Below are 16,654 nucleotides of genomic sequence, written 5' to 3'. Positions count from 1 at the left end.
AAAATTTTCAGATTTACATCGCACGATTATGCTAAGTTAAGTGAGAGGAATGATTAATAAAAGAGAACGATTACGAATGAATTGTTGGAATGAGAATGTGGGGAAAAAAGGAGAATCCCGAGAAAAAACACAGACACGATGGTATCCAGCAGAAATTCTGATAGCTTGAAATAGAACCAGAGACTCCCTTGCACTATATACAGCACTCTACCTTGCACCATGCTATGTTACCCTTGGCCCCTACTATTGTGTAAAACAATCATGGCCTCTACTATTGTGTTAATTTTGCATGGTAAAAGATAAAACATTTAAATTTAAATTGAATATGTATAACTGTGTACAAATAACTGTTGCTCAAATCTTTTTTTAAATAGTTCTGAATTTCCATCCAAAGTATACCATATTCTTGTAAGTAGGATTGATTAATCGGGGAGTTGTGATTCGAATCACTACACAGGCTTGAATCTTAAGCAAGTACACACACAGGGATCAAACCTAAAACCACACTCGCAGAAAACATGCTCGTAAGCCATTTGGCCACAAAGGAGTCGATTTTGTACGAAGGCCTTTCAAAAAATTACGAGCATAAATGTTTTTTTAATGCTATAGATATAGTACAGCTAATAGTAAAATAAATTGAAAGAGATAAAATTTTTGAGGTACCTTTGTTTCCTTAATATGAAGTTTTTGTGTTAAATCCTGGCATTGTAGGTCAGCTTATAAGATATAAAATGGTGTTTATTTGTTTAATGCGTTACTATTATTATTCTATACTAGTACGTTTCACATCATTGAGGTTTATAACATTTATTCCAACTTCAGGTATTTTTGTTAGACAGTTAGTTACATATTTGCCCTAAGTTCGTCAGAATATATGGTTATTGAACTACTTAAGATGTGATTCACCCAATGAATGTTCTATGATAACACACAAAATAAAATAAATTTAAACTTGTATATTTTCCGAAGACTTTTTCACCTTTATTTTTTTTTTTACAATATTTCTTTCTTTTAAATTAAAAATACATGTCTTCACAGTGACCTCCATTTAGGTTATATCTTAACTGCCTAGAAATCTGTCTGAGGTCTGGCCATAAAAGAAGAGATATCTTCCGTACCAGACTATTGTTCATAACAACATTTACACATTTATAAGGATTATTGTCACAAGTTCTGTATCATGGAAAGACGAGATTTAAACCAAGCATCTTAATATAAAACTTATTTTACTAGTAATATACTAGTGAATATACCTATTAACTGTGTCACAAGAAACTATTTTGCATTACAAATACTTGGGACAAGCATTAGTTACAATTTAGTGATAGTAATAAACTATGTAGGTATTACATTTTAGCTTAGGGTTAACAGATTTTCAAATTTATAAAATGAAAGAATTTTGAACAAATGCTTTTTAAGACATTAACTTTCACACAATTTACGCTATCTCATATTAGCATAGTAATCTGTACATGTTACCTGTTTCAAATAACCTTACAGTCTTAACCCTTGACTGTACTGGTAAAAAAATGTTACGTTTGTCTGCTGGTGGAGTATCTGAAAACCCCACATTAACATTACACTATAAATCTTGTAGTAATAGTTATATTGCTCGGAACAGAGGCAGATATGGTTATACATAATCAGGAAAAATGTTATGATGTTCCTTGATGTTCCTTGTAAATACTTCCCTTGGAACAACAAATTGTTCAGTCTACAACGAGAAAATGTACGTTGCTAAAGAGAGCCGTTTGATATTTAAATATCCCACCAGTGCAGTTAAGAGTTAACATTGAAGTTACTTTTTTAGTCTGTAGAATAATATCTGGATAGAGGGAGAGGTGATAGAAAGGTAAAAGAATTCAGAACTGTACACTAAAAGGAAAGAGCATAAAATTACGCATTTTGCTTGTTTCTTGAAGCTGAAGGAAATCAAGATTTTTGCTGATGTCAACAGATGATTTTTTAGCGTTTTAGCGACAATGACGGGGAAGATGAAAAAAGTCTTACAAACGTTTCAAAAATGATCAGTATTCAGTAAAAACAGAAAATTTAGGAGTCTTAGGTAGGTCTGACATGAATGGATAAATTAGAAAATATTTGCAGTGTAAGCTCCGCAGATATCAAAAGGTAGTAGTTACAGTACTCCAAATTACGGGGACACCATTTAGATGAAAATAAGCTACTGTATCAATGAAATGGAAGGCCCACGTGAATAAACAGAAATGTACAGTCTTTCTTCTCCCCGTATGCCGTGAATGAGAGTGTAAAACATTGCTCTGTGAGCCCTCGAAGGCTACAGCCAGACAGATACGTGTGCTGTGACCAAAATTAATCGACGCCACACAGTGCGTAAACCCAAAGCACCGAATTGATCCACAAATTGAAAACCACAGGGAGTGGCCCAATCAAATTTAACGACAGTTGTACAAAGTAGACAGTGTAATATACGTAACGAGACTGAGAACGATTATTATGAAGATGTAATCTTTAATTATTTAATGCACGAGTTGCTCAGATGTTGTGTATTTTGTGATCTTACCGACTTATTAACACCATGTATTCTGCGGAATTAAAGAAGTGCTGTTGTCCGAAAAAACAGTAAAAATTTTCTTCTTCTTCTTCTTCTTCTTCTGCTTATTGTTATTATTATTATTATTATTATTATTATTATTATTATTATTATTATTATTATTATTAAACTGACATTATGCACAAGACTAAGGGTTGCGGTGACGATATAGATTATAATGACGGAATCATGACAAGTGGGAGGAAACGGGAGAACCACGAGAAAATTCACGCGCCACAAAGCTCCTTGACGGAAGCAGGGATCAAACCAGGAGCTACGCGTGCCAGAGGTAAGCGCTACAGCTACGCCCAGATTATTAGCGTTTAATGAAAAATAGAGACTTTTAGATGAGACTTATAACCGTCAAAGCTCTTAATGGTCTGACCAAAAACATAAGTGAATATAAAAACTCTTGCGTAGTCTTCGAGAAAATGGAGATTTTTTTTTTTCGTAAACCTGAAAATTGATGCCACATGAGAACTATACCACATATTCAGGTGAAACTGGTCATGAAATATACCCTCGTTATGCTCTTCATTATATCACTAAGAAGATGACAATACATGGTATGGTTAATGAGATAGTAACTAAGATTACCATTACTTATTAAATTTTAATTTCTGTTTAACCAAAATATTGTCGAAAGATAAGATTATATCCGTCGATAGATTATATCGAGCTGAACTAAACAATATGATTTAGGGTGAATTCTCAAGTGTAGTTTCCGAGAAAATCAAAAACGAAAGTGTACTATTGTTTCTGTCATTGGATGCTCAATAGCAACTGACGGTTTTTCTTCTAGAATAAAATGTTATTAATTTATGTACTGTGTATATAAGAAAATACACATGTTAACTAACGTATTGTATCCATTGTTGGTTGTCTTTTCTAGTACACACACACATTCTCTTTTAGATATATACTTATTGTCATTTCCAGGAAAATAGAATTATGGAAACATATTAAATTAAAAACAGATGTTTTTTTCTTTCGTGAAGATGAAATTAGCTCTCATCGAAAGGGTTCGAGACAAGATTGCGGCAGGATTCGATGGACTGTTTGGAACTCCCATTTCGTGCAATCATTTTATTTAATACCGTGACATTTTAAATTTATTTTCTTTTTTTTGCTCAATTTTTATAAAGTGTGGACATACCTGGCGTATTTACTATCTTCAACTTATTTACTTTGTAACAACATAAAATTTAGTGCAAGAGGATTCGGACTTATGCCCGCGCCATTTTGTTTGGAACTTGTGAATTGACCTATGAATATTTAGTGCAACATAATTTAAATTAATTTTTCAACTTTGGGACAAACTGCGTCTCCGAAAGGTGGAGCTAAACGTCAAAATCAAAACTCTTTCCTCACTGAAATGTACCAGCATGAAACCCTAGCATGTATCTATGAACAAGACGTAAACCAGTTGCACTGCTCACCCACACAAAGCATCCAGTTACACAACGAAAATATCGCTGCAATTATATTGCTATATGGAAAAGAAAACTGGAAATTTCCACAATTCTCTTCTCTGACATTCCTGTCAAGAATTTTGATGCCAACCCAGTGGACTATTGTGGTTTCGGATTCCCTAAGAGACGTCTGTCTCATCGTAGAGTTTGCACAATTTCCGGCTTGTGGAAAGATTGTAATGAAGAGTGGGATGCAATACCCATAGTCCAACTGGAACGCAATCTCCTGCAATGGAAACTTCGATGACTAAGAATAGTCACTAGAGATAACTGCAGAACGAACACAACCAGTGATGGAAACATGCCATTTCCTAGACAAACAACACATTAAAATTCGGCTTAATATGAATGAATCAACCTCTGTATAAAATCAATTTGCTACTAATTTTTATAAATCATTAATTTGTTAGACTGGTACTGACTTCAAATGTTTTTATAGATAGTAGTAATGAAATATTTGTTATTATTATTACTATAGTTTTATTATTATTATTTTCTGCTTTTTATCACTTTTGTTGAAGTTGGTTAATATTCTTTTTAGAAAAAAGTTTTTTTTTAACCTAACTTGTATTTTGAAATCACTACATACTAAAAGATACCGAAAAATTCCACATCATGTTAATAAAAACCAAGTAAAACATTTTTGCCTGTAACTCCACCAATGCAAGATATCTAGAGCCGGCACAAGTGAAACTTTTCATTGTTTACATTTGTTGGTTCATCAAGAGTCAAACCTGCAGTCACACAGTGAGGTAGGAAACACATCTTATTTAAAATTTTCTTGCTTCTGAAAATTGTGCCAAACAACAGTAGAAAAATATGGCGAACCCTATAATATTTTCACGTTTCTCCTTACCCTTGCAGTCAGGTACGGGTTTATTCAGATTATCAGTCAAGCAATAGAACAATATTGTTGGCACCTGTTATTTGCCAAACAAGCATTATATTGTGCGGAATCGTATTTTAAAGTTACTTTGGTGAGTAATTGCATCGCACTATATTGTGGTATATGATGAAACGTTAATCATTTCGTACAACAATTTTATTTCCAATAACATGTCTGAGATGAACGATGGTCATAGGTTTAAATTTCTTCTTAAACTAAAAAATACATATTACGATTTACGCTACGGAATTTTTTGTTGTGAATATTTCAATGACATCGAAAAAGTATCAAAAAGTTCATTAGATCAATTGCTGAAAAATCTTAAGAAGTTTTGGAAGAAGACCTGTACATCGATTCTTTTAAGTGGCTTCGCAGTAATCTATTCAGAGGCAATATTATACATTTCCTTTTCTTTAAAGAAATGGCTCCCTTTCAAACCATACTAGGTAAGGTTTAACGAAATTTAAACATCGACTGAATAAATTTTGACTTGGTGGTGTTAGAGGAAAGGTCATGGATTGAGTTCGTATCATTTCAAAAAAAAAAAAAAAAAAAAACTTTCTATGGCACATTCGTACGAAAGTATAGAAAACCTTATTGTTTGAATAACACCCAATATTTAATTCTATTCTATCCAAGACTGTTGATACGTTTTGGAAAGAGATTTCCAATTATGGTCTTAAATTATGTATAAAGCTAATTATTTCTACAGAAAAAATTGAATATTATTTTGGGAAATTGTCTTCAAACATTTATCTTTTATTTTACTACTGCCAAATTGTTTCTTTTCGTTTTGCAACTTTTATTTTGCTTCTCATACAACTGCATATAACTTTTCTTTTTCAAATGATGGTATGATACACATACAATATGTTTTCAAAATAGAAGCAATTATTGATTCACTTTTCTTCATCTCGTAAAAAAATGTTAGCTTCTGATTTCTGTCAAAGAGGAAAATTTCTGTTGGCAAAGTATCGTGGAAGCAAGGAAATTTGCTTCAATAGAAATAGGAAAATTATTGCCTTGGACACTTGCCCACAAAATCGTAGTAATACAAAACAATTTTAAAGGAATATAAAGTCTTCTAATAATCCTTCTCATATCTTCAAAGTTATTGGATGCAATAACAATCTGAGAGAAAATCATGCGGCTACTTGCTTGGATGTTATGTGGATGTATATATTCTGTTAAACTAGCAAATGACTTGTGTAACTGTAACTGAAGCGATATCATACTCACTCAGAAAGTCTCTATTCAGTTCTAGTTGGGAACGGATGACACAATATTATTTTATCCATAGCAGTATAGAAACAAAATCTTACCGTATCTTAGGTTCAAGTTTCTTATAGATTTGATAGTAATTTGACGAATACCATGTCTAAAAGCTAGTCCAAACATGTGTGGGAGATTTTTTCGTGCCACTACAACATATATGGCTAGTACTGAGAAACGCTATTTGAGATTGAGAGAGGGGTATGGTAGCTCAATGATAGAGATTTCACTTCTAGTGCAAAGGGCTCTTGTTCCGATCACAAGCCATATGAGAGTGTGTGTCTTGTGTTTTCTTGAGGTTCCTGTCGTTTCCTCCCACTTTCTCATTAAACCAATTATTAAACTGAAATAATTTGTCTTGTTTAATCTACAGGACATAACTGAAGGCCACACAACTGAAGGACTTCATTGTCTAATATTGGAGACAGCGGAAATTTCCAAAATGTAGATTCGCAAGTGACGGTGGATAGCCCGAATTAGAGAAGAAATTTCTAGGAGAGTACAGCAAGAACGATGATTTTATTAAACATAAAAAATCTAACACAGTATCAGGATACAACTAGAAGAAGTATGTTCCACTATCGTCTTGAAAATTAGCTATCACCATGTGCTCATAAGAGTTTGTCACACAAATTCGACAATAACTTAATATATACACATTTACGATAATATCCAACTCGAGACTTAGTATTTGTTCCTCCTTTAACTGAAACGTGTTTTGAATAAACTCATGGATTTTGATTGTGGAGGGACGGTTAGGAATCGCACGGAATCCTAATTTATTGTATTCACACGTTTGATAGACATATTGTAATTCTAAATAAAGCTCACTATTCACCACAGGTTGAAAGATATTAGAACCAAATAAAGCGTAAATTCCAATCAAATACAAAGTATAATACATTCAATGTCACTCGCACGGTAAGACACTGGACAGAGCACCAGCGAAAGACGTGCTACTTCATAGGCCACAAACACGCAACTGACGACTGAGCCACCGCGGCCCCAGTTGACAATTTAGGCTAGTAGATGTGCAAAACAAATGTTGGAATGCTTTTCGTAGTGGGCAACCAATCACAGAAGAAGTGATAATATTCTAACGAAAGTTGAACAAGAGCAGCATATAAACAGCCATGTTATCCCCAATGACCTAAACAGTTTTAAACCATTTGGAAGAAGAGGACTACAAAGATGTACTCAACACTTTAGTTATAGGCAACCCACCTTAATTCGTTGAATTTCTGGTTGCATCACATTTTGGGCTATTTTCTCAGGTATTGCAGGAATTGTTGATTTTTTAAATAACTAATTAATTAATTATTAATTTGTTTCTAGTATTTTATAAGTATAAATCTTCCTTGGGAATATCTCATTTGATCAGCGGAAATTGTATCGAAATATTACCAGCAGTTTTCGGTGTAATCCTGGACTGCTCAACAAATAAACTACATATATAGAAGTGAAAACCTGAACCTCCTTAATTTTTTAAGTCGTTGAACGAAGTTCACACTGACCGATCAACCCCTTGCTCAAACTGCTTAACCCCTTCAGTGCGTAATTTTCAGATGCGAACCGCTGTAAAAAGTGTAGTTTTTTTGAGAACTTTGGATGTTGATTCTAAATCTGTTTCAAAATAATTTACATCAAAATCACTAATTGATAACTCTTCCCCGATGTCAGCATAGTTGGAATATCGTTTTGAAGCCATTACTGTACTGTCTGCTCTCAAACAAAACAAAGAATGAAAAGTATATTTGACGAAGTCCAAACTCTATTTTAATTTCTTTCTTTTTTTCGTCTTCTTCTTTTAATTAAGCAACAATTGAAACCAGCTGAGCGCAAACTCGCTAAATATTGCCGGGATAACATTACTTATACTATGGGCAAGTATATTCGCCATACGCAATACAAAAGAGCCATAGCAAAATGAAAGCGTATATATACGCCACCCACACTGAAGGAGTTAAGCTAGAAACTTGAAATTTGGATAGTGCATTGACTTTGTGATGTCATGTACCACTCAAAAGGATTTTTTAAAGAATTTAACGAAAAACTGGCAAATAAAGGATTGCAATTATTATTATAACAAGACGCATATATATTGGAATCTCTAAGGTTAAAGGCATGAAATTTGGTATTTAAACTTCTCATTTGAAATAATTAGACAAAATTCTCAACGTCTTTTAATATTTAACCTAGAAGGGAAGAAAAGAGGTGGAATAAAAAAAACAATGAATTTAGCAATTATTACATTAAGTCATTTTTTTAAATCTCGGAATCCGTTAGGTCAGTTGTTCCCATCCGATGTATCGCTAAATTTTAGAATTTAAAAATCGTGAAGCATTTAACAACTAGTTACTATCGATTTTGAGACAGACGGTAATACTCAACGGCTCCAGCAGCAACAATAATGCTCAATATGCCAATGAGTCCTTTCTTCATAGAAACTTACAGGTTTACATTGCTATAATTTATATTATTAACCAAACAAGTGTATCACAATGTAATGGAGATTCAGTGAAGTGTACCATCAATTAAAATGGTTAAGAAGCACTTCTTAGTTTACAAACATGAATTTCGGTAATTATACTTTTCATTTAAAGAATATGTCTCAGCGTTTCTTGACAATTTAAGTAAAAGAGAAAAAAACAGTGGGAAGAGAAAGAGGTAGAGATTGCAGTGGTTATAATAACATGTCCATACCTCGAAATACCTTCAGGTTATAAACATGAAATATAATGTTTGAATTTTCCATTTAAAATATTTAAACAAGTGTTTAAGCAGTTTTAGATATCTTACCTGGAAGAACGAAAGAAAAATAAAAGGTGGGGAGAAAAAGAAGTGGAGTTGCAGCTATTATATTAAGATACCCATATCTCAGAATCCTTTAAGTCTAGAGACAAGCAATTCGGTATTGAGACTTTTCATTTAAAATAGTTAAATATGTGTCCCAACGTTGTTTTTTAAACAATTGACCTACACGGGAAGAAAAAGCGATGAAAGGAAAACGGGTGGCTGGTTACTGGCTAGGAAAGTATCAAAGTACGCTGAAACAAGTATTTAATTATTTAAAATTACAAATCCAAATAGAAAAAAATCATATCCCTAAACTTAAAAGATTCCGAGATGTGGACACTTTATTATTGAAAATTCAACTTTAAAGTGGTGAAATATCATATATTAATATCTTGGAGTCCCTTAGGTTTAGCGAATTTAAATTTAGTATTTTGGCTTTTCATTTGAAATAACTAACCCTTGGTTTTACGTTTCTTGATATTAACATAGATATGAAGGGATGGGAGGCGAATCGAGCTCGCACCGCCTCAGTATCTTTAATCTCTCTGCTCTGCAGGAAATTGCTGATATTGCTTGAACTGCGTCATAAACAGACACACATGTGAAGGTATAATTGTAAAATTCATCTAACCAATAAGAATGAACCATTTTAAATGATTTTTGTCATAATTTGTACCTACCTGGCATTTTGATTAAAATACGTATCCTAAGGGGGGTAGAGGAAGGTTTACAAGTATTCCAAAAATAGAGTATCTCAGGATCTTCAAAATCTAGGCAGATAAAACACGATATATAGAGTAATCTCCTCATTAAATGTAAATGGACACATGTCCAAGCGTTTTTGAAAATTCCGTATTTAAGAACAGAAAAGAGTGTTTTTATCATAATATGTTCTCAATGTCTAAAAATTATATTAAGGTTGTCTGCCTGGTGACAGGAAAACGGCTGAACTGTTTCAAATGAATTATTCAATATAGTTTGCACTTGACTGGAGCTGGGGTTACGTACTGTCACTTTCATCAAAATATGTAAGGAAAAGGAGAGTTTAAAACGTGAACAAAAAATTGAGTATCTCAGGAGCCTTCATACTGATGTTAATAAAATTTGGTATACAAATCCTAATTTAAAGTAGGTGGGTTCGTGCCAGTGCGTTTGAAAACCGCTTTAAAAGAGAAAAAGGGTTTTTGAGTTTAACGTCCCTCGGTTATACCGACTAAGCTAAAGGAAAACGAGGAAAATGGTGTAATTTCTATCACATTTCTCACAAAATAAAAAGACACTAAGACAGGAAAACCACTGAACTAATTGAAATGAATTTTTAAGCGTAGATAACACTTGGGCCGAACTGAGTTTTATCATTTCACTTTGATATCACATGCGTATCCTAAGGGAGTAAAGAGGTCTAAATCTTTCACAAAGAAGCATGGCTGCACCGTCCAAAATGCATTTTTGAACATGGTTAGCATTTGAGTCAAGCTGAGTTTTCTTTTATCTGAATTTGACTCAAATACTTAAGGAGAGAACGGTGGTTCAAGTATACTCTTTAAATATTTTTATAAAACTATTCTTCTCGTGAGAAGAACGGTCATTTCAACTACTGTTTGCCCTAAAATGCTTTTGTGTGTGTTTGTGTCTGTTGAACAATAACTTTTGCTAAACGTAACTCCGATTTTGTTTAATAGTAGCATGGTTTTCACAGAGTTTTAGCAATCAATTCTAGTGGTTGCGGTTGAAATCACTTGAAATACGACCCTAAATTGGTAGTTAGCCTATATTGAGAAGTTTCAAATCATTTGGCTTGCTTTTATTATCCACGATGTTACTAGTGCATTACGTTAATTGTGAAATGTCCACCTGTCAAGTTGACTTTGAATACTGCTCATTAAAGCTTTGGGAATGCGTATTGCTCAAATAAAAATAAAAGCTGATCAAACCAAACATCTATTATTACTAATGTGAAGGTGTGCGATTGCTCCCGCTATCTGCTTCATTTGGATATTCAATTCTCAGAACATTGGAAACATTTATTTACTCAATCTAAAAGGATCATTTCATTCTTAAAACGTTTTATCAATGTTATACTCTTAGACAGCCATGGATTTGTAGAATCAATTTCTCCATTTCATCACCTTCAAAAGTATTAAAAAATAAAATAAAAAATACTTCGTTATCGCATTCCATTGAATCATACGTCTTTCTCACTGGACACGTATCTCTAAAAGGTAATTGGACGTCTACATCACCCGTGTGACCTGAACAAAAGGAATCGACCAGAGCAGTCGTCGCTAATTGCGTTTAGAATTCTAGAAGGTGCACAAGTTCACGCTTCTACCTTTGGAGACAAGAGGTTGTCTTCTGGCTGAGGAACCGTTGCTAGTTTTTGCCGAAATTGAACGCTGCAGAAGAAAACAGCGCCGATGTGGGTTCAAACCAGACCAACTTCCCATATCTGATATTTGACAGAATACCATTTCGTCGCCCCATGGTTGTTGATGAGATGAACCATTTACGCACCACTGATCACGTCTACCTTTTTATCGCTATATTTGAGAGTTGTCCGTCCAGCTTTAGCCACGTTCCCATCTTCCATGTCACCGAGGAAGGATGAAGGGTCGATGTATGTTCGAGGCACTGTGCTCGTTTTCCTTATTCCAGTGCTTCTCAACCTAACTCCTATCACGACCTCCATTTTATCACACCTCTTGCCAGCGACTCCCTTATAATTTCTGGTTTGTAATAAGCTTGTGTGGGATTTTTAATATACCTTTTGCTGAGATCTCAAGATATCCATCTATATCTATAGTAGTAGAATTCATTTCTTGTATATAGTGGATAGAGTAACGTCCCTAAAGTGAATAGATTAAAACCAAATTTGGTCAGTTCATTCATATTACAAATATCGAATCTGATCCGTCATACTGTTGGAAAATGGATGCCGTTTGAAAATGTTAAAACTTCATAACTCCGTTAACTTTGGGTCATATGATAAAAAAATAAAGTGATTTCTATTTTTTTAACTTGGACAGTTGTAAAAAGTTATTTAGTATTTTAAACGACTTGATAATGTGCGTCACAAATATTAAACCGGACATTGCAGCACTAATGAAATCTCATCATTCTCATGTACTTCATTAGGTTTCAGTTTTAATTGTATTTCAATACACAGGTTTTGTTGCATTTGTATTTTTCTGGTATTTCAATATACAGTTCTTATTAGTTTCATATCGTACCTCTTTCATTTAAATTGAATTTTAAACAACTCTGCACCTGTTGAAAATGTTTAGTAAACCTATGTTTTGTTGTTCTTAATAATATGTATATAAAAATAAAAATATGCCTATTAGAATAAACTTTAAAATAATATTTAAAAATATTTTCCGGTATTAAATTCTTATTATATTTATCTCTTCCGCTTATTTTCGCAACCCCCATAAAACCCTCTCGCGACCCCCAAGTTGAGAAACCCTGCCTTATCCCTTAGTTAAGCCCTTCTCGCTACTTCACCCTCCAACAATTTTGTCTGTTTCTTCATTTTATTTTAAGTCTCGGCTTTCATTTATGCATCTCCAGAATACTGTGATTATGTAATAGTAAGATGCAATGGAGTTTTCTCAGCTTTCATCCCCAATCATGTCCTTTGTTATAGTTTTATCTGAGCTACAACCGCTGCAAGCTTATTTTTTCTGTAATGTGCTTTCTGTATTTTTGTTGTGTTTGGTATTACGATGCCTATTAGGTGTACCTTTTTTTCATTCTCCGGTTATTACTATGATGTAAGGCCTGTTATAATGATTTTTTGTCGGTTAGTATTATTCTGTCCCAGTAAAGATTGTATTTGTCTATTTCTAGTATGGTTTCCTGTTGATATTTCTAATACGGTTCTTCTTCTGGTTCTGGTATTAATTTCTTCCATTTCTATTTCTTGTTGTATGGTTTTTGCTCCTCCGTTGAGTTTTTCCTTGTATTCAGTTTGTCATCGTTGCGCATCCATTTGTGTTATGTTGTATCGTTTCTGGATATGAACGCTTGATCACGACATTTTGCAACTGTGCTACACCTTTCTAGAAAAAAATATTATCTCAGCAATTTAATTCCTAGTTATCTGACTGATGTACAAAATATTTTCCTGTACTCTTTACAGACATTTCTCTTACTATGATCACCTTATTATATCTTACCTCTAGAACAAATTATAGTAGTATATAGACACGAGTTTTGATACTGCTGATCGACATGGTTCAAAGCAGATATATATACGTTTAAGATTCATTGATTAAAATGTGGAAAATTTGGAAAATGATCATTATACAACCAGCGCGTTGCTACATACGAGTATTGAAAACATTTGGGAGGAGTGAACTAAATTACCTCATTTCCTTATAGAAATAAGAGATACACGCAACAGCATTTCAAAAAAGATAATTTTTTATACTTTTTTGTGTCTAGTTTCCATAATTTGAGCAGGCGGGAAGAATGGGAGCTGTGCCAATGATTGTCAAGAGCGAAATATTATTTCAGAAAAAGAGAAGCTACGCGTCTTCCAAACAAACCAAAAAAATGTAAAGAAGAAAATGACGAAAGAAAAAGAAAGTTTGAAAATTTTATCTCATCTAGGCGAAGTCTCGTTTCGTTTGACGGCAACGGAACAAAGATATGAGAAAAGGAGACAGGAAAAGAGAAAGAAAAAAGTTGGATGATGGGAGCTGCAAAGCAGAAGATGACAACACAAAGAGGAAAATGGATTGACGATAGCTCGTTACGCTCTAAAGTTTCTTCGATCAAACAAAATACGAAAAGAAAGAAAAAAAGACTTTACTTGCCAATCTAAATTTGATATTTTCTATTCTCTAGTGCAACACGGTGCATCGCTTATTTCACTTCTTGAGTTTAGCATTGTTCGGCAATAGCGTTGTTTTAATATTGGGGACCCGTTAGCACTCGCACAGCATATCTATTTCTGTGTTGCGTGTAGCAGTGGCGTCCACACAAGACCGTAGACAGAAGAACTCCCTCTTGGTTACATGGCTAGCGTACGCGTCTTTGGCACGAGAGACCGGGGTTTGATTTACGGTGCAAACTCTTGTAGTTCTGATCCCACGTTTCTCATATAGCCTCTCGCTTCTGAAAGGAACTTTAAACACCAACCAACCGTCAACGGAATTAATGACTGCTTAGGATAGAATACATAAATTTCTGAAAACAAACATTATATGAATTACTTGAGACCGCCTGGCTAACCCCCAAGCTACGGGTCTGTGCCCTTAAGAAGGTCATGACGCAATTCTAGAGAGAAAAAAGTTTAGGTTTAAGGCAGCAACAACCGAAAATTTATACAAAATGTATATAACTTGTGCATCATGGACCTTGGGTTGACTTAAAGTGTCAGATACAAGCCTTAACGAGAGCAATCGTCCATTTCACAACGGGAAAACTGAATTAGACACAAATCTATTGATAAGATTTTTGGAACTTAGAAATAGTAAGAGATAAAAACACTGATTTTGCAATAATAATGTTGGTAAAGTTTCTGTTCAAAAAGATTCATACTATTCTAATTAAATAATTAATCCAAACATCATACAAAATCCAGTCCAAAACCTTTTACTGATATTAACCCTTAAACGCATGACATGAATTGTACCTTAGTTTCCATAACATGGGTCTTTATGATGGGTCCATGGGTCCATAACATGGTCCATAAGATTAGTCTGTTCAGAGTATATATTTCTAAAAAAAATCCAATTCAAAGTACAAGACTAGTAGTAATAATACTACTACAAATATAATAACATTTTAGTAAAACAAATACTAATTTGTTATAGTAAAGAACTAATCTAATACTACTATAAAGATTAGTATTAGTATTATATACTAATACTAATATATAATAGTAATCTAATACTAAAATATACCGCGGGTCAGAAATGGCCCATGTTATGTATACTACGTATAGAAATATATATAATAAAATGTAAAAAATAAATACAAAACCAAAAACTTAAATACATTATTTTTATGTAGTAAACAAACCAATAGAAGATGTCACGGAGAAAAACTACTGTGCAACAAATATTGCAGACAAAAATCTATACATAAATTACTGCTGGGTCATTTTTGACCCATGTTCTGCGTTCTAGGGTTAATTAATTTATTTATTAATTAACAAAATTCAAAATACGTACTGTGTCCACTGTATACTGGAAATTAATACAGAATTAATATAGACCAAATAGAACATTTTGACTAGTAGCTCACTAACACATGAGTATTTATTGTAGGAATGGTAAATTAAGTGTTTAACATTAGTAAAACAAGTTAAATTTGCACTAAATAGACTCTAAAAGATCGGATTCTACAGAACTACGTAAAAGATAGAATACCTGTAATGACAGTAAATGATATAATAATAATAATAATAATAATAATAATAATAATAATAATAATAATAATAATAATAATAATAATAATAATAATAATAATAATAATAATAATAATAATAATATTATTATCTCAGAGTCCTAATTAGGAGCCCATATTTTGCTTATGTAACCTTAATACGAGTGTTGTCCTATATGTTTTTAACTTTACATTTACTCTTCAAATTCTTAAAAATCATTTACATACCAGAAAAATAAATTACCCTTGAAAACATATCTTCTTTCTTGTTGCGTTATATTTTTGAGTTGTACACTCAGCGACAAAAGTTCCTTCCGTTTGATGAAATTAGTTCCATAAATAACTTTAGAACGGAAGGATAGTTTGAGTACAGTTTTCAGTAAATTAAAAAATGTAATTTTCTATACGTTAAAGCCTTGAAAGTCGGTGAAACAGTGTATGTTCCACCGTTATTTCCAAAGTAAATTTTACCAAACGGAAAAAAAACTTGTCGCTGACTGTACACATTCCACGGTTATACTTTTAGGGCTAACGGAAACGATAAGATATGAAATATGATAAACATAAGGATGATGAAAATACAAAACAAAACAAATATACACACAGTATATTTGGGGTTTGATTCAAAGACAGAGACTTGTTATCGTTCGGTTAATGTTTTGGAGAGTTCCACCATGCCAAGATTTTCGTAGAATTTTGACTCAGTTTGCGTCTAGTCAGATGATGCAGAAACTGATCTCAGCCTTTTTCTTAATATCTGATCCACGATTATTAGGATTACGAAGTGGAACTTGTAAGACTGTACTGTTAGTGCACAAGTCCGTCCGTCCGTTAATCCGCACAGGATCTCTTGAACGAAAGAGATATTTTAAAACTATATTTCTTGCAATAGATAGCCTGAGTGATTATCTTGGCTGAGCTTATCAATAGAGTCAAATTCATTAACATTTCCACGAGTAGCGATGACTTTAACGGTGGCAATCCATATCGCACTCATTCATAAATATTTGTTTCGCGTAATCCACTTCACTGTTTTTAGTAAGGTTTACTTAACTTTTATAGTTATTTTGCTCTAGAACATTTTGTTTTGTTTTCAGAATTTCTCCTTTCATGGTCTCTATTCTGTAACAAATAGGAATACGATATTTCCAAAGACAAGTTGATTTTTTCTTCTACGTAGGCACTATAAAGACTTTAGTACATATATTTAAGACTGTTTAATTTTTGTAAAATATAAAAGTAAATGGGGATGGCTGTCAT

At 33.2% G+C, this 16,654-nt stretch overlaps 1 protein-coding gene across 7 annotated transcripts in view; it reads right to left on the bottom strand.

Annotated features, from left to right (window-relative positions):
- Nucleotides 1–16,654, bottom strand: part of dysc (whirlin protein dyschronic) — a 708,896-nt gene that overhangs the window by 562,331 nt on the left and 129,911 nt on the right. For 6 of the 7 annotated variants that reach the window (XM_081745580.1, XM_081745584.1, XM_081745585.1 and 3 more), the window contains exon 3: nt 15,181–15,195. The exons of the other annotated variant lie outside the window; for it this stretch is intronic. In XM_081745580.1, the coding sequence (XP_081601706.1) occupies nt 15,181–15,195 (15 nt within the window). The remainder of the gene's footprint in view (nt 1–15,180; nt 15,196–16,654) is intronic. 7 annotated transcript variants of the gene reach the window in all.

This window comes from Thermobia domestica, chromosome 2 (assembly GCF_964235325.1).
Source record: "Thermobia domestica chromosome 2, izTheDome1.hap1.1, whole genome shotgun sequence".
Taxonomy (NCBI): domain Eukaryota; kingdom Metazoa; phylum Arthropoda; class Insecta; order Zygentoma; family Lepismatidae; genus Thermobia; species Thermobia domestica.
This window is presented reverse-complemented; position numbering and strand designations above follow the sequence as displayed.